The sequence below is a fragment of the Bufo gargarizans genome, chromosome 1 (assembly GCF_014858855.1).
Source record: "Bufo gargarizans isolate SCDJY-AF-19 chromosome 1, ASM1485885v1, whole genome shotgun sequence".
In the NCBI taxonomy this organism is placed as follows: domain Eukaryota; kingdom Metazoa; phylum Chordata; class Amphibia; order Anura; family Bufonidae; genus Bufo; species Bufo gargarizans.
In genome coordinates this window covers 288306786-288326105 of record NC_058080.1, presented here as the reverse complement: position 1 = coordinate 288326105, position 19320 = coordinate 288306786, and the positions used below count along the sequence as shown (strand labels likewise).

General features: G+C 40.6%; 1 protein-coding gene across 2 annotated transcripts in view; it reads left to right on the top strand.

Moving 5' to 3' along the window:
- The window catches only part of IDUA (alpha-L-iduronidase), a 231756-nt gene extending 215423 nt beyond the window's left edge, over window positions 1–16333 (top strand). The window contains exons 9-14 of one of the 2 annotated variants that reach the window (XM_044304487.1): window positions 861–1076; window positions 1992–2113; window positions 5155–5280; window positions 5680–5756; window positions 5894–5994; window positions 15963–16333. In XM_044304487.1, the coding sequence (XP_044160422.1) occupies window positions 861–1076; window positions 1992–2113; window positions 5155–5280; window positions 5680–5756; window positions 5894–5994; window positions 15963–16063 (743 nt within the window). In that variant the 3' untranslated portion in view covers window positions 16064–16333. The remainder of the gene's footprint in view (window positions 1–860; window positions 1077–1991; window positions 2114–5154; window positions 5281–5679; window positions 5757–5893; window positions 5995–15962) is intronic. The other variant, XM_044304491.1, reaches the window with a different exon arrangement.
- Window positions 16334–19320: the final 2987 nt, after the last annotated feature.

Genomic DNA, 19320 nt, shown 5'->3' with positions numbered 1-19320 from the left:
TTGAGATCTTTGGTTCCAACCACCGTGTCTTTGTGCGACGCAGAAAAGGTGAACGGATGGACTCTACATGCCTGGTTCCCACTGTGAAGCATGGAGGAGGAGGTGTCATGGTGTGGGGGTGCTTTGCTGGTGACACTGTTTGGGATTTATTCAAAATTGAAGGCATACTGAACCAACATGGCTACCACAGCATCTTGCAGCGGCATGCTATTCCATCCAGTTTGCGTTTAGTTGGACAATCATTTATTTTTCAACAGGACAATAACCCCAAACACACCTCCAGGCTGTGTAAGGGCTATTTGACCATGAAGGAGAGTGATGGGGTGCTGCGCCAGATGACCTGGCCTCCACAGTCACTGGACCGGAACCCAATCGAGATGGTTTAGGGTGAGCTGGACCGCAGAGTGAAGGCAAAAGGGCCAACAAGTGCTAAGCATCTCTGGGAACTCCTTCAAGACTGTTGGAAGACCATTTCAGGTGACTACCTCTTGAAACTCATCAAGAGAATTCCAAGAATGTGCAAAGCAGTAATCAAAGCAAAAGGTGGCTACTTTGAAGAACCTAGAATATGACATATTTTCAGTTGTTTCACACTTTTTTGTTATGTATATAATTCCACATGTGTTAATTCATAGTTTTGATGCCTTCAGTGTGAATCTACAATTTTCATAGTCATGAAAATAAAGAAAACTCTTTGAATGAGAAGGTGTGTCCAAACTTTTGGTCTGTACTGTATGTTATGTTTCATTTACTCTTTAGATATGTAACTTTACAGGAATTTAAGACTACAGTCTGAGGACCAATATTATAGTAAATAAATGTCTACCCATAGTAATAAAGGCATTTTTAATGTTTTACAGGAGAAACACAGGTTTCCACTTACATGGTTTGGGACTTGGATGCATCCAGCAACTACAGTACTGTTGGAGTCATAGCAAGTGTGCATGAACCAAAGAATAGAGATCAGACTGATAGCTGGCAGTCAACCATAGTCGTGTATGCTTCAGATGATAACAGAACGTCTACTGACATCAATTTTGTAACTGTAAATCTGACGAATTTTCCAAAGTCAAAAGGTGACAAAGAGCATTAAGGCTCTAGTAACAATAGAGCAATTGATCACAGACTAACTACATTATGCCCATTCCCGACCCTTAAAAGGGGTTTTCCAGTAATAATTGTTCGCAGCATACCCCTTGAAACAGAGATTCATACTTGCCTGCTCCATGCTGCCTCCATCTTCCGGCTAAGCACTGTTTGCTTCTGGATAGGCATGGTCTTATCCACTGGTCCAGCAAATGACTGGCTTCAGCGCAGGGACCATAAGATAGAGCTAGTTGGGACTCGGCATAAAACTGGGGCAGCGTGGAGCAGGTAAGTTTGAATTTAAAGCTCAAACTCCATAGCTCCATCCACTGTATAGTGGACAGAACTGATTATTGCATTGCTTCTCCCATTCATATCAAACGGAGCAGCTCTACAGTAACCAGCTCTGTCCACTACCCAATGGAAGGAGCTGTGTAGTTCTGGTGTGACTTTCAGCACTACACAGTGGATAAGAGGGGATGGGTCAAGGATTGTCCATGAATATCACAATCTTGGAACTCCTCCTTTTTTTGTCAACTAAACTTCTACATTAATTCTATATTAACAAACCTATTTAAGTAAAATGATTAAATCTACTGGGTACGACCATTCCCCTTGTTAAAGGAGTGATTTACTTCACACTCCAATACTGTTTAGCCAGTGCTGACGTCAGACTGTGGAGGCCCCCACCCAAGTTCCAGTTTATTCATACATTTCCTGGAGCAATGGCACGTCAGAGAAAAGATAGTTCAGGAATTCTTATTATGTAATGAGGAACACAAGTATTTACTAGAACATACAGAAGAGCAGACAGATTCTCTTTAGAGTTCTAGGGCTTTCTTTTTTGCTATGAGAAATCATTGATTTGGTTACTTACCAGTCTGAAACCTTCCTCTGTTCCTCAGATCTTGTGTATGTAACATACTACATGGATAACATGTTAACAAACCCATTTTTGGAATGGCAAAAGACAGGAAGTCCAGATTTTCCTTCTGTTGAAGAATTTAAGCTCATACGTGATATGGAGGTAAAACCATTTAGAACCGCTTTTGTATGCTTCTATATGACTATCTATGATAATATTTTTAAAAGGGTATTCCATTTCATGATATTGATGCCCTAGTCTGATGCTCCAAGCAACCCCAAGGATCAGCTGTTTGAAGGGGACTTGGTGCTTGTGAAACCACTGCATCCTGCATTATTATTTACCTTCATGCCATCTGCATTGCAATGGTGGTGCAATTTAATTACAGCTTCATCTCCTATTCAAGTGAATGGGATGAAAAGCTGTAATTCCACTGCACTGCTGCGACTTGTAGATGGCGTGCAGGAGAACATTGAAGAGGACACAGCGCTTGAATGAGTGCCAAGGTCCTCTAAAATTGAATTGGTGGGGGTGCCAAGAGTCAGGCTCTAACCAATCTTATATTGTGAAACTGGAATACCCCTTTAAATGGTGCTTAACAAATGTTCTCACCTGATGTATCATTCTGAATAAAACTGGCAGCATTTAAAGGGTTTTCAGGGATTTTGATACTGATGACCTATACTGATAGATCATCAGTATCTGATCGGTGGGGGTCCGACACCTAGTACCCCTGCTGATCAGCTGTTTGAGAAAGCATCGGCGCTCACAGCTTACCAAGCACAGCACCGTACACTGTATAGCGGCTCTGCTTGGTATCACACTCAGGACCCCCACCGATAAGATATTGATGGCCTATCCTGAGGATAGGTCATCAGTATCAAAGTCCCGGAAATCCCCTTTAATATTTATCAGACTAGGATCTCAGTGTATGTGCACATGGCACTCATATATTTTTGTATAAAAAGTCTCTACCATAGTGACTAAGTCTCCTTGATCAATATAGTACATTAAGTAGGGAAACAGAGGGTAGTTAAAAAGGTACCTTGACATGAAAGGCTGATGGAGTAATGACATTTAAGGTAATAATAATGATATTTTTTCCTGTAAAGTCCTATGAGATGCAATCACGTCTTCTGTGACCTCTAAGGCTACTTTCACACTAGTGTTTTAGTTTTCCGGTATTGAGTTCCGTCATAGGGGCTCAATGCCGGAAAAAAGGCTTCAGTTTTGTCCCCATTCATTGTCAATGGGGACAAAACTGAACAGAACGGAGAGCACCAAAATACATTCCGTTCCGTTTCTTTGCCTTCCCTTACCGGAGAGGAAACCGCAACATGTTGTAGTTTGCTTTCCGTCCTGAGATGCAGAGCAAGACAGATCCGGCATGACCCCCAATGCAATTCAATGGGGACGGATCTATTTTCTCTGCCACAATAGAAAACGGATCTGTCCCCCGTTGACTTTCAGTGGAGTTCATGACTGATCCGTCTTGCCAGTGTTAAAGATAATACAACCGGATCCATTCATAATGGATGCAGACTGGTTGTATTATCAGTAATGGAAGCTTTTTTGCTGAACCCTGCCAGATCCAGTAAAAACTCTAGTGTGAAAGTAGCCTAAGTTAAACAGAGGAAAGGAGAGAAAATATTTTTTGTATACTTTTGGATGTTTAAAGGGAGCCGAAGCAAGCAGTTCAAACATACCATCAGATGTAGTGTGAATATGAACTTTTATTCTACCAGATTCTGCTCCCACCAAAGCGTCACTGTGAAGTTCTCTCAGCATTGAGCTGCTCACAGCCCCTCCCCACTGCTCTGACTGACAGCTGTAGTATCCAACCAGGTGACCACTACAGCTGTCACTCAGAGCAGCCCTGCCTCCAGTACAATTATAGGAGTTGTTTTTGGCAGAATAATACCGTGTTTTTCGCCCTGTAAGATGCACCGGCCCATAAGATGCACCTAGGTTTTTGAGGAGGAAAATAAGAAAAAAAATATTTTGAACCAAAAGGTGTGCTTTTGTTGGGTTTTGAACTAATGGTGGTCTGTTGATGACACTATTATGGGGGATCTGTGAATGACGCACTGTCATGGGCGTCTGTGGATGGACACTGTTATGGGGATCTGTGGATGGCACTGTTATGGGGGCATCTGTGGATGGCATGACACTGCTATGGGGGATCTGTGGATGGCACTGTTCTGTTAGGGGGATCTGTGGATGGCACTGTTGGGGGGATCTGTGGATGGCACTGTTATGGGGACATCTGTGGATGGCATGACACTCCTTTGGGGGTGTATCTGTGGATGACATATGAATAGCATCCAAAGATTCCCCCTTCCCCCATAACAGTGTCCTTGTGTAGTGTGAATGACCCCCAATACAGGGGGTGGGGGCCAGCATCTAGTTTTGTAATGGCAGTGGGGCCCGATGCAGTCACTGTATTCTATTGCACCGGGCCCCGCTCACTGTAGTAATCTTATCGAAGTGTAGGCATTGTTTAACTATAGAATTAATCTTCATTCCAGCAGCCTGTACTACTGTACTTACTAACTTCCGTATCAGGCAGGAGGCCGGGCTGGAGGTTGGGCGGCTGTAGTGTAACTTACTACGTCACGCGCCCGTGCCGCCTGCTTCATTCATAAAGTAGGAGGAGAGGGCCCGTGACGTAGTGAGTTACGTTACAGCCGCCCAACCTCCAGCCCGGCCTCCTGCCTGCTACGGAAGTTAGTAAGTACAGTAGTACAGGCTGCTGGAATTAAGATTAATTCTATAGTTAAACAATGCCTACACTTCGATAAGATTACTATAGTGAGTGGGGCCCGGTGCAATAGAATACAGTGACTGCATCGGGGCCCGCTGCCATTCCTTAACCAGATGCCGGCCTTCTGCCCCTCCTCCCTCCCCGCTGATACACCCTCTGGCTGCACTGCGCAGCATGCGGTCGGCGGTGTATCAGTGTAAACTGCAGCATTCGCTCCATAAGACACACTGCAATTTCCCTCCCCCACTTTAGGGAGGGGGGTCCGTCTCATACGGCAAAAAATATGGTACATATCTTTTTTCTGCTCTCCCCCTTCCCAGCACTGTTGTCAGTTTTGCATTGTCAAAACTGCTGACAGACTTCTTTTAATGGATTGTGATGTATGATACATATTATGACTACATTTGTCCTTCCTTATGTCTCTTTACTCTGTTTTAAGGATCCAGTCATAAAAAGACCTGTTTCATTCCCTAAAGATGGTGATATGGTTCTGAAAGTAGAACTTTCAGTTCCTTCAGTGCTTCTTGTTCATATATGTGAACAGCCTCAATCTCCTCCTGGAAAGGTGAGCGTAACAGTTCCTGCCCCCCAGTAAAACATTTTGTCAAGCAAGCTTTATATCATAAGGTTGTTTACACTACCTTTTTATCTGCATGTCTTTTATCTAGTTTACCATGTCTGTAACAACATTTTTTTAAGTATTTTTATTGAATCAATGGTGCAAGCCTTCCTTCTATCCAACATTCTCAAACTGGACCACATATAAGGAACCCAAACCACATTGCTGTTGTGTTCTGCTAATTTTACATAATATCACTTTACCACTGCAGTTGTGAGACCCTACTTTTAAGACGTCCATGTGCCCTAATAAGATATATAGATAGAGGTTAACATATACTGTATGGGGTGACAAGCATAAGAGAAAAGTGTTAAAGTATAACCAATCAATTTTTATTCTTCTAAGGTTACTGGACTTAATATTATTCCTCTTTTTAGAGGACAAGTAACAGTTGTGTGGAGTGATGCTTATGTAGTAACACGGTATGTACACATTTCAAATTATCAGAGAATCTTTTTAATTAAATTTATTAATATATTGCTTCATTTAATATTTATGTATAGTAAAAGATGATAAATTATAACTTTTTGCACTTATTTTATTCTTGGTTCTTTTACAGATGTTTGAAGACATATGAAGTAGAGTTTTCGTTTGATGGCTTAAACTTTAGAAGAATAAACACAAAGAATATATTTTTTACTTTATTCACTTATAGTCCCGGTATGTCTTTTTAAGTTGTTTATAGTTCCATATATTGTTGTTAGCAGATTTTGTAATGGGGTACAATGTAACTATTTAACAGTTACATAGTTAATATGGTTGAAAAAAAACATAAGTCCATCAAGTTCAACCAAGGGATAGGTGGGGACGTGAATCCCAGAAGGACTCCGATTTCTACAGGTTTTCATAAGCATTAATGTCATTTAGGCTACTTTCACACTGGTGTTTTGGCTTTCCGTTTGTGAGATCCGTCATGGACTCTCACAAGCGGTCCAAAACGGATCCGTTTTGCCCTAATGCATTCTGAATGGAAAAGGATCCGCTCAGAATGCGTCAGTTTGCCTCCGATCAGTCTCCATTCCGCTCTGGAGGCGGACACCAAAATGCCACTTGCAGCATTTTGGTGTCTTGTCTGACAAAACTGAGACAAACTGATCCATTCTGACACACAATGTAAGTCAAAGGGGACAGATCTGTTTTCTATTACACAATAGAAAACGGATCCGTCCTCCGTTGACTTTCAATGGTGTACAAGACGGATCCGTCTTGGCTATGTTAAAGATAATACAAACGGATCTGTTCTGAACTGATGTAGACGGTTGTATTATCTGAACGGATCCGTCTGTGCATATCCATGATGGATCCGCACCAAACGCAAGTGTGAAAGCAGCCTTACTTTTAAGAATTCATCTAAACCCTTTTTAAAACGGTTCCTGCTGTGACCACGTCCTCAGGAAGTCTATTCCACAGATTCACAGTTCTTACAGTAAAGAAGCTTTGATGCTTAAGGAGACTGAACTTTTTTTTTCCCCAGTTGGATGCAGTGCCCCCTTGTCTTTTGAGGGCATTTCACATGGAACAGTTTTTCACCCTATTTTTTGGGTGGACCATTTATATATTTGTATAGTTTAATCATGTCCCCCCTTAGACGTCTCTTCTCAAGACTAAATAAATTTAATTATTTTAATCTTTCTTCATAACTAAGACCCTCCATGCCCCTTATCAGTTTAGTCGCTCTGCTCTGTACTTTTTCCAGCTGCAGTGCATCCTTTCTATGGACTGGTGCCCAGAACTAGACTGCGTATTCCAGATAAGGCAGCACCAACTTTTGTAAAGTAGTGGTATTACATCCCTGCCCCGCGAGTCCATGCCTCGTTTAATGCATGACAATATCCTGGTATCCTAAGAAGCAGCTGATTGACATTGCATGCTGTTATTTTTTATCTACCATCTACAAGGACACCCAAATCCTTCTCTACAAGTGACTCCCCCAGTGTTACATCCCCTAGGACATATGAAGCATATAGATTATTACTACCAAGATGCATAACTTTACATTTATCCACATTGAACCTCATTTGCAAAGTTGATGCCAAATCAGCTTGTATATTATGAACATCTCCCATAGACTGCACAGTACTACACAGCTTAGTGTCATCTGCAAAAATAGAGATGGTTCTATTAATCCCATCCTCGATATTAATAAATAAATGAAATAATAGAGTATCCAGCACTGAACCTTGGGGTACACCACTTATAACCCGGGACCATTCTGAATAGGAATCATTGACCACAACTCTCTGGACACGGTCCTTCAACCAGTTTTCAATCCAATTACAAACTATACTTTCCAAGTCTATAGACCTTACTTTACCTATTAAACGTCTATGAGGGACAGTCTCAAAAGCCTTTGCAAAATCCAGAAATACTACATCCACAGCTGCCCCTCTGTCCAGGCTACTACTCACCTCCTCATAAAAACAAATCAGGTTAGTCTGACAAATTCTGTCCTTGGTAAACCCATGCTGGTTATCACTTATAATATTATTTATAGTCACATACTCCTGTATATAGTCCCTTCAGAGTCCTTCAAACATTTTTCCCACAACAGAAGTTAAACTAACTGGTCTATAATTACCTGTGGAGGACCTAGATCCTTTTTTGAATATGGGCACCACTTTTGCCTTGCGCTAATCACTTGGCACTGTACCAGTACCTAGAGAATCTTAAAAAGTTATAAACAGGGTCACAGCAATGACTGAACTGGGCTCTTTAAGCACTCTTGGGTGTAATCCATCTGGATCCGGAGCCTTGTTCATATTTACCCTATTTAACTTCTCTTGGACCATATCTACAGTTAGTCAATTGAGTATATTACTGGATGTACTAACAACCCTGGCGCCACATCAGTGGCGTCTCTAGCTTTCAAATTTTGGGGGGGCACACTGGGGCCAGGACAAAAGTGGGGGGGCAGCTATAACAACGATACATTTACACAAGTACGCTTAGAAATGCTGCGATACTTTACCCAATACCTAAAACCGCAACAGGGAAACAAAGTCCTGCTGTCCGTGGTTTTAAAAAAAAAACACTCAGATTTCAACATGTCCTTGCTGCCTGTGGATGACACTTTTATAGGGAGGGGGATCTGTGAATGACACTGCTATGAGGGGGGGGGGGGGGGATCTGTGGATGCCACATACCGTATATAGCATCTTGTGCTATATGTGTCATCCACAGATCCACCCCATGACAGTGTCATCCCCATTTCCCCCTCCATAACAGTGTCATCCACAGATCTCCCTCCCCGCCTCTCACAGGAGTGTACATTTGACATTTCTAAACTGTGGCGGATCCAGAGCCTGGTAGGGGGGGCCGTGGCCCCCTCTGGCCCCCCCTGGCGACGCCACTGCGCCACATATATCAGTTCCTTTCTCTTCTTTTGTATATACAGAACTAAAAAACATTTAGTAACTCTGCCTTTTCCTTATCGTCCGTGACTAACCCCCCAGTTAATACTTAACTAATTAATTATTCTAGATTAATGTATTATATTCAGTATCTGAACTTACAGTAGTAGGCTTGATTGCTCTGATAAATAGCAGCTTTGGTTGGTGACTAAAAATACATAGAGAAATATTAAATGGTCTCTAACCTTTCAACAAACTTTGTTTAAATAGATAATACAGGCAAATATAGGTAACTATGTGATATACAGGGAGTGCAGAATTATTAGGCAAGTTGTATTTTTGAGGATTAATTTTATTATTGAACAACAACCATGTTCTCAATGAACCCAAAAAACTCATTAATATCAAAGCTGAATATTTTTGGAAGTAGTTTTTAGTTTGTTTTTAGTTTTAGCTATTTTAGGGGGATATCGGTGTGTGCAGGTGACTATTACTGTGCATAATTATTAGGCAACTTAACAAAAAACAAATATATACCCATTTCAATTATTTATTTTTACCAGTGAAACCAATATAACATCTCAACATTCACAAATATACATTTCTGACATTCAAAAACAAAACAAAAACAAATCAGTGACCAATATAGCCACCTTTCTTTGCAAGGACACTCAAAAGCCTGCCATCCATGGATTCTGTCAGTGTTTTGATCTGTTCACCATCAACATTGCGTGCAGCAGCAACCACAGCCTCCCAGACACTGTTCAGAGAGGTGTACTGTTTTCCCTCCTTGTAAATCTCACATTTGATGATGGACCACAGGTTCTCAATGGGGTTCAGATCAGGTGAACAAGGAGGCCATGTCATTAGATTTTCTTCTTTTATACCCTTTCTTGCCAGCCACGCTGTGGAGTACTTGGACGCGTGTGATGGAGCATTGTCCTGCGTGAAAATCATGTTTTTCTTGAAGGATGCAGACTTCTTCCTGTACCACTGCTTGAAGAAGGTGTCTTCCAGAAACTGGCAGTAGGACTGGGAGTTGAGCTTGACTCCATCCTCAACCCGAAAAGGCCCCACAAGCTCATCTTTGATGATACCAGCCCAAACCAGTACTCCACCTCCACCTTGCTGGCGTCTGAGTCGGACTGGAGCTCTCTGCCCTTTACCAATCCAGCCACAGGCCCATCCATCTGGCCCACCAAGACTCACTCTCATTTCATCAGTCCATAAAACCTTAGAAAAATCAGTCTTGAGATATTTCTTGGCCCAGTATTGACTTTTTAGCTTGTGTGTCTTGTTCAGTGGTGGTCGTCTTTCAGCTTTTCTTACCTTGGCCATGTCTCTGAGTATTGCACACCTTGTGCTTTTGGGCACTCCAGTGATGTTGCAGCTCTGAAATATGGCCAAACTGGTGGCAAGTGGCATCTTGGCAGCTGCACGCTTGACTTTTCTCAGTTCATGGGCAGTTATTTTGCGCCTTGGTTTTTCCACACGCTTCTTGCGACCCTGTTGACTATTTTGAATGAAACGCTTGATTGTTCGATGATCACGCTTCAGAAGCTTTGCAATTTTAAGAGTGCTGCATCCCTCTGCAAGATATCTCACTATTTTTGACTTTTCTGAGCCTGTCAAGTCCTTCTTTTGACCCATTTTGCCAAAGGAAAGGAAGTTGCCTAATAATTATGCACACCTGATATAGGGTGTTGATGTCATTAGACCACACCCCTTCTCATTACAGAGATGCACATCACCTAATATGCTTAATTGGTAGTAGGCTTTCGAGCCTATACAGCTTGGAGTAAGACAACATGCATAAAGAGGATGATGTGGTCAAAATACTCATTTGCCTAATAATTCTGCACTCCCTGTATCTGATCAGAGACAAATGTCTCTTTCTCCACTTATCATGCTCCTTTCCTCCTCCTTCCTAAACTAACATTTACTCAGAATTCTCTGCTAAATTTGTCTTGAGGACCAAGCCGGACTGTCAGCTCATTTAAATGTGTTGTCCCATCTTAGACACTGTTGGCATATTGCTAGGATACGCCATTGATGTCAAATAGGTTTGAGACCCGCTTCTATCTGTAGAACGGGGTTCCCATAGTGAAGGATGCACATATGCGCGCTCTCCATTCATAACTAAGAAAGTTCCCAAAATAGCAGAGCAAGTTCGTTTGGCTATATACAGAAGTCCCACAGCGGTAAATGGAGTAAGCAGTGCGCAAGCATGGCCGCTCTCCATTCACTGCTATGGGACTGCTAGAAGTAGCCAAGCTGACGCTCGGCTATTTTTGGAACTCCTAATGGGGCCTCGTTCTGGAGGTAGCAGTGGCTTCCAGAGGTGGAACACTCACCTTTCTTAAACTTTTGGCATGTCCTAGCAATATGCCATCAATGTCTAATATGATAAAACCCCCTTAAAGAGTCACTACGTTCACATCATTTCACTTAATAAAGAATGGTGTAACAAGCACATTTCTAAATCACTTCATTTAAAAAATATGTCTACCTGCCACCATATCAAAACAAGCTACAAAGTCATAGTCACTAGGGTCTCACTTCCACCTAACTTGCAGTCCACTAGTAACAGACTCAGAAGACGGCTGAGAGGAAGTTATGGGTATGTCAGAGCTAGCTTAGTCTACTCTTAGTTTACTATTTAAAGAGAGACTTCACACACCTCTTTAAGAATAGTAAAATATATAAGTAAATTTAAGGCAATAGTGATAATTAGGGAAATGTTTGCCTTTCTTTTAGTAAATTAAATACAAAAAATCGAAGACTTAGACCGAATGCACACGGCCGTGTTCCGCATTACGTTCCGTATTACTGCAGTGCAGCGGCGGCATGAAGTGCACACTATCATAGCAACCAATGACGTGCTCTCCTGCTCTGAACAGGAATCCAGCCGTGTGCATTCGGCCTTACAATGAATAAGTGTTAGATAAAACACAACACATAATTACTAATTACATAATTACATTCACACTTCATCTAGAGTTCTGACTACATCCAGAATGAAAGTACTTACATCACAAATTAATCATCTGCCAGTGACACATCCGCTGGGAAGTCCATTTCGGTGAAAGCAGTCAGAGACTTGATTGGGAAAACACCAATTTTCCTACACAGGGACATCACCCTCATAGGCAAACTTCAATGACTTGCTGAAACGATCCAACTTTTATACTGTTTTAACTAAAGAGGTTCACCCCCTAATGTAATGTAACCAGCTTATGCAATCTATAAGGCTCACTGTGTATAACTTGTTTATCTCTTATTAGTTGGGACATTGGAGTGGCCAATTCCCAGATCCACAATAAATCAGAATCCCAAGATAACCTTGGCAGATTGTGTCAGTGAAAATGGATCCGTCCCCATTGACTTACATTGTGTGCCAGGGCGGATCTGTTTGGCTCAGTTTCATCAGATGGACACCAAAATGCTGCAAGCAACGTTTTGGTGTCCGTCTCCAAAGTGAAGTGGAGATTGAACTGATATATGAAAGATAGTGATAAGAGAGCAGAATTTTCTCTGCTTTCTGCATTTTGTATATGGGAGACATCAAAGGAGCTAGTCTTCACCCACTAGCTAAGGGAACACAAAAAATTTGAGATATAACCTCCAGAGAGGAAAACTGTTAAACATGCTGGATACAAGTCATCTATTGGTCAAATATAGTATATCACTATATCTCTTATATGTACACACGCAGCATCTTATTCTGAAAAGTTACCTGAAAGTTTTGGTACAATTTATTTTATGACACTAGTAACCTTCATTTCATACATAGATTAAGAAGTGAATGGCATTGTCTGGAAAAGTTTTGGGAAAGCAGTAATGCAGTAGACCTGTCAAATAGTTCTAAAGCATGTATTGAATGTGTACGTGCAGTTTGTATGCTCTTCCTATGTTTGTGTGGGTTTCTTCTGGTACTCTGGTGTATTCTCTCAATCCAATAGTGACTTCTGTAGTGCTATAATGTGTATAGATAAAATAGCGAAAATAGATTTTGGGCAAACTTGGGAAAAGGAAGCAATATGAACGGTAATCTCTGCACAGCGATGTGGAATATGTTGGTGATGTTACCATGGTTTTTAACAGATATGCTCATGTAGTTGCTCACCTCATGTGCATCTTCCCGATTCTTTTTCAATTTGGACTCTACTTACCCATTTTCACCATGTAGACAAATCACTCAGGTTTGTTTCCATCCTGTATGTAGCACTTCCTGTTGCTGTCTCCAACCAAACCCATGATGCATGTCTCCTTTCTCTGCCCCAGCTACAGCACTGCCCCTAACAGCATCCAGCTAGTTTATAGCTCCTCCCACCCAGCTAGTTACATAGACACTCCCCTATTACTGCATCTGTTGCTGCTTTGACACACCCATGGACATAACATCACGGGAAATAAGAAAGAGTTGCACGGATATGGTTATGTGACCACAGCCAAGAACAGAAGATAGGAGCCATAAAGCTAATAGAAATACATTTCAAAGTCACAGCTAACTTTATAAATTATTATTTTAAAGGGAACCTGTCACCAGGAAAATGCTAAATAACCTGCAGGCAGCAGGTTATAGAGCAAGTGAGCTGAGCTGACTGATATACTGAATCTTTTCCCATACAACTATATAACTTGTAATTTATTCATTTATATTCCTGCTCATTCTGACAGACTTGAAGTCCAGGAGGCGGTCCTATCAGTAATTGACAGCTATCTCTATATACACAGCCATAGAGAGAAGGCTGTCAATCACTGATAGGGCCATCTGCTTGACTTCAAAGCCCAGAATGAGCAAGAATATAAATGTATAAAATACAAGTTATACTGAATCTTTTCCCATACCATTATACAGTCAGGTCCATAAATATTGAGACATCGACACAATTCTAACATTTTTGCCTCTATACACCACCACAATGGATTTGAAATGAAACAAACAAGATGTGCTTTAACTGCAGACTGTCAGCTTTAATTTGAGGGTATTTACATCCAAATCAGGTGAACGGCATAGGAATTACAACAGTTTGCATATGGGCCTCCTACTTGTTAAGGGACCTAAAGTAATGGGACAATTGGCTTCTCAGCTGTTCCATGGCCAGGTGTGTGTTATTCCCTAATTATCCCAATTACAATGAGCAGCTAAAAGGTCCGGAGTTCATTTCAAGTGTGCTATTTGCATTTGGAATCTGTTGCTGTTAACTCTGAAAATGAGATCCAAAGAGCTGTCACTATCAATGAACCAAGCCATCATTAGGCTAAAAAAACAAAACAAACCCATCAGAAAGATAGCAAAAACATTAGGCATAGCCAAAACAACAGTTTGGAAAATTCCTAAAAAGAAGGAACGCATCAGTGAGCTCAGCAACACCAAAAGACCACGGAAAACAACTGTGGTGGATGACGAAGAATTCTTTCCCTGGTGAAGAAAACACCCTTCACAACAGTTGGCGGGATCAACAACACTCTCCAGGAGGTAGGTGTATGTGTGTCAAAGTCAACAATCAAGAGAAGACTTCACCAGAGTGAATACAGAGGGTTCACTACAAAATGTAAACCACTGGTGAGCCTCAAAAACAGGAAGGCCAGATTACAGTTTGCCAAACGACATTTAAAAAACCCTTCACAGTTCTGGAACAACATCCTATGGAAAGATGAGACCAAGAGCAACTTGTACCAGAGTGATGGGAAGAGAAGAGTATGGAGAAGGAAAGGAACTGCTCATGATCCTAAGCATACCACCTCATCAGTGAAGCATGGTGGTGGTAGTGTCATGGCGGGGCATGTATGGCTGCCAATGGAACAGGTTGTCTTGTATTTATTCATGATGTGATTGCTGACAAAAGCAGCAGGATGAATTCTGAAGTGTTTCGGGCAATATTATCTGCTCGTATTCAGCCAAATGCTTCAGAACTCATTGGACAGGGCTTCACAGTGCAGATGGACAATGACCCAAAGCATACAGCAAAAGCAACCAAAGAGTTTTTTAAGGGAAAGAAGTGGAATGTTATGCAATGGCCAAGTCAATCACCTGCCCTGAATCCGATTGAGCATGAATTTCACTTGCTGAAGACAAAACTGAAGGGAAAATGCCTCAAGAACAAGCAGGAACTGAAGACATTTGCAGTAGAGGCCTGGCAGAGCATCACCAGGGATGAAACCCAGCGTCTGGTGATGTCTATTCGTTCCAGACTTCAGCTTTAATTGACTGCAAAGGATTTGCAACCAAGTATTAAAAAGTGAAAGTTTGATTCATGATTATTATTCTGTCCCATTACTTTAGGTCCCTTAACAAGTGAGAGGCACATATGCAAACTGTTGTAATTCCTACACCGTTCACCTGATTTGGATGTAAATATCCTCAAATTAAAGCTGACAGTCTGCAGTTAAAGCACATCTTGTTCCGTTTCATTTCAAATCCATTGTGGTGGTGTATAGAGGCAAAAATGTTAGAATTGTGTCTCTGTCCCAATATTTATGGACCTGACTGTATATCAATCTTCTCAGCTCCTCCTGCTCTATAACATGCAGCCTGCTGCTCAGGAACAATGTTCAATGTGACTGGTTTCCTTTAAAGGGAGTCTGTCACCAGCGACCTTCCTATCCAACAATTTGCATAGCTGCATACAATAGCTGCAGTTCACCTGATTTAAGTGCTGTTTTTCTTTTGTTGATCTGAGGCTGTGTTCCAGAGTCATGATAATTTTTTCCTAATATGCAAATTAGGTGTTTGCTGCAACAAGGGCATCACCATTGCTCTCATTGCACCCAAGCTCCATGCCTTTCTGTGGTCATCCTCTCCCTTGCAGTGTTGATTGACAATGCCAGGCATTGGAAAGTCAGTGAGGGAGGGGCTGAGCACAGAAAGGAGTGGAGCTTGGGTGCGCTGAGATCAAGGGTGACGCCCCCATTGCCCCAAATGCCTAATATGCTTGTTAGGAAAAAGTATCATAAATCAGGAACATATCCTCAGATCAACAAAAGAAAAATCCCTTCAGTCAGGTGAATTACAGCTATGCATCTGTGCAAATAGTTCAATAGGAAGGTTGCCGGTGACAAACTATCTTTAAAGGTTGTTGATACAAACCGGAAAATGCCATTCAATGTACCCCAAGATAATGGATGAACACTGCAATCTAAATGTCTGATTATAGGAAAATATATGCTACAGTCATCTGTATAGCAAAACAGAGGCAGACCTTTGGTATAGTAAGTTTAAAGTGTCAAGATCATATAACTAACCGTTTTTGTCTTTTCCTTTTGTTTTTTCAGAAAATTCCACAGTGTCTGGATTTTATAGAGTGCGTGCTATTAACTATTGGGATACTCCAGGGCCCTACAGTGCTCCAGAAGAGTATACAGAATTATTGTAGAAGTGTAACTGCCATTATACTTTTATTTTTGTAATGTGTAGGGGCAGTGACACTGACCATTTTTGTAATATACTTTAATTACTGAAATCATACATTTCTATTACAAAAATAGCTGTAAAGTGGTCCATTTTGAGCCTTTGCAACGCTCCTCTGTATTCTATTTAAATAAAACAGTCAATGCTGGGCAGGTCTCCACTGTTATGTAAACAGAAGACAGGAGGATGTTGCTAAGGCTCAAAAAAGACTACTTTAGAACTATTTTTCTAATAGAAACTCATGATTTCAGTAAAGTATATGACAAAAATGGTTAGTATCACTGTCCCTACACATTACACAAATAAAAATAGAATGGCAGGTGCACTTTAAGAAATCTGAATATCAGAAAAATAAGTGCCCCAACACTTTTTGTGGTTGCCGTAAAATGTTATCTTAATTTAAATTTACCACACCGCCACATTATATGCAAGTGCTGATAGTCCCAGCTATGATTTATTTGAGCTTTAATGTAAGAAACGTAATGCAATGTACAGTCATTAAAAAAAAAACTAAATACACTCTGTTTCAATGATATGGTTTTATATATCAGGACGTAATAAAAAATATCTGGTACTTTGAAGGCCTTAAAGATAAGAAAATACAACCTCAGATGAACAACCAGACATGATAATTTACAGTGTGTCCTTATTTATTACCAAAAATGAAGCTAAAATGGAAAAGCCATGTGTGAAACACTAAGTACCCCCCCCCCCCCCTTTCCCATAATTCAACAGCTTGTAGAACTACCTTTATTTTAGTAGCAATAGCTTGAAGTAACTGTTTTCTGTATGACTATAAGAATCTTACATTGTTCTGGAGTCCCACTCTTCTTTACAACATTGCTTGACATTTATGCACAGCTCTCTCAAGGTCCCGCTATACCATTTAAATTCAATTGAGTTGTTTCTTTATTATTTTCTTTTTTGGTAAATCTGTCGTAGATTTGCTGGTATGTTCAGGATCATTGTCCTATTGCATGACCCAGTTTCAGCTAATCTTTAGCTGTTGGATAGATGGCAGCACATTTGACTCCAATATTTTTGCATATGAAGGAGATCATGGTTGAATAAATGACTAAAAGGTACCCAGGTCCATGCAATGTTTGGATTTCACAAAATTTGGCTCTGTGCATTATGGCCAGATACATATCTCCACTTTGGTCTCATCTGTCCAAAGGACATTGTTCCAGAAGTCTTGTGGTTTGTTAAAATAAAACTTAGCAAAATTAAGCTGTGCTACCATGTTCTTTTTAGAAAAAAAGAGTCTTTCTCCTAGCAACCCTTCCAAACAAGCCATAGGGAACATTTAACATGCTAATTGAGGCCTGTAGAGTCTTAAATGTAGCTCTTGGGGTTTTGCAATTTCTCTGAGCATTACACCGTCTGATCTTGTGGTGAATTTCCTGGGACATCTACGTCTGGGATGATTGTCAGCTGCCCTGAACATTTTCCACTTTTGAATGTTTCACACTGTAGAACAATGAAAATTACTCTATAACACATACAACCCTTCCCAGATGGACAGCAACAATTGCTTCTCTAAATTCACTGCTGATATCTTTCCTCCTTGGCATTGTGTTAACACACACCTGAATGCCAAAACTTTATAGAGGTGGTCACACTTGCTGATGATCAATTAATCAAGAGCTTTTCATTAGCAGCATCCAACAGCTTCTTACCCTTTTAATTCTTTTACTCTAGGATGCTGCCACACATTTAGGCTTTTTTATGTTTTTGAAGCCCAAATCAGATTTAGATAATAACAAGAGAAAATTTCTCTACTTATTACAATTCACTTTTGGTTTTCAAAGACCACATGAAAAAAAAAAACTAATGTGGGGCAGCTCCCTTAGGGCTGTTTCACACGAGCGGATGCACGGAGCATTATCAGTCATGTTAATGCTCCATGCCTCTGCAGTCTGCATCGGGTTTTTGGCAGTCTTTCACGGAGCGGATGCCACGCACGTCATCCGCTCGTGTGAAACAGCCCTTAGGGTGTACTTAATTTTTCGCACAAAGCTTTAGAATTTTTGCCTAGTATTTGTTGACCCCCACCGATCAGATACTGATGACCTATCCAGAGAAATCTAGGAAAATTATTTTAAATAATGACACAGTGTAATTTGTCACATGTTGCATCTAAAGTTATATTTATGTAATTTTAAGAGCTTTTAACAACCTGATTTTTTTTTATGTTATAATACAGAAAATGGTACAATTCAAAAAGGGTGTACTTTTTTTTATGCCTTCCTGATGTAAAAAGATCACTGATGTTGTAGATGTATAGCATATGTGTACATTTGCATATACATTTTTGACAGAAAAAATAGCTCCACATGAAGCTCCCAATGCAGATTTGGACAGAGCTTTAGTATAACAAGTGATTTTGTATAATCTGAAAATTTCATGTATTTTTTTTCTAACCCAATTTAACGCCACAGGCAAAAACAAATGTGCTGCATATTTTTGGAGTGTGCATGAGAAGTTGCCAAAATATGTCCCCTTCTGTGACATCGCCCGCTACTCTGAACCTATTGGCCAGAACTAACCCTGGCAGACTTCCTGCTCTCCCCACCCTTTGCACATAACACTGGCAATACATTGCATGGAGGGAGAGCAGGAGGTCTGTCAGGGGTAGAGTAAGAAGTGATATCAGAAAAGGGGGAATTATTTTAGTAACAGCATCTGTACTGCCCAGTAACATGCAGCCATCTTGTTACTTTATGTGGTCTTAAAGGCTATGTACACCATAGGAGGCAATTGTTTTATGATCACATGTTACTCATTTTTGGCTAAAAATATTTTTTTCAATTGGCCTTTATTAAAAATACTGAGCTGTTCTGTCACAAAACGTTAACTGTTTTTTTTAACTGTGCGACTGGTACTTTCACTTTCTCATTGGGCCGGTCATTCTAATAAACCTTTTCTCTAAACTACTAAGAGGTCAAGAACACTTAGTTAACCCACATTCTTATCAGTAAGATAAGAACTGAGCTATAATGAGTGCTTAGGATGTTATAGAACAGAGATAAAGAGTCTGTCTGCTCCCCAGTTAACCGAAAAGACAGAAAATCTAAAGGGTACAATTAGAGCATGTCAGCCTTGTACAGAAAAAAAGGGAGCCATATTTTAATAAAGACCAATTTATAAAATATATATTTTTAGCTCAAAATGAATACAATGCAATATTTAAAAAAAAATACCCCTAAAGGTGTACAAAGC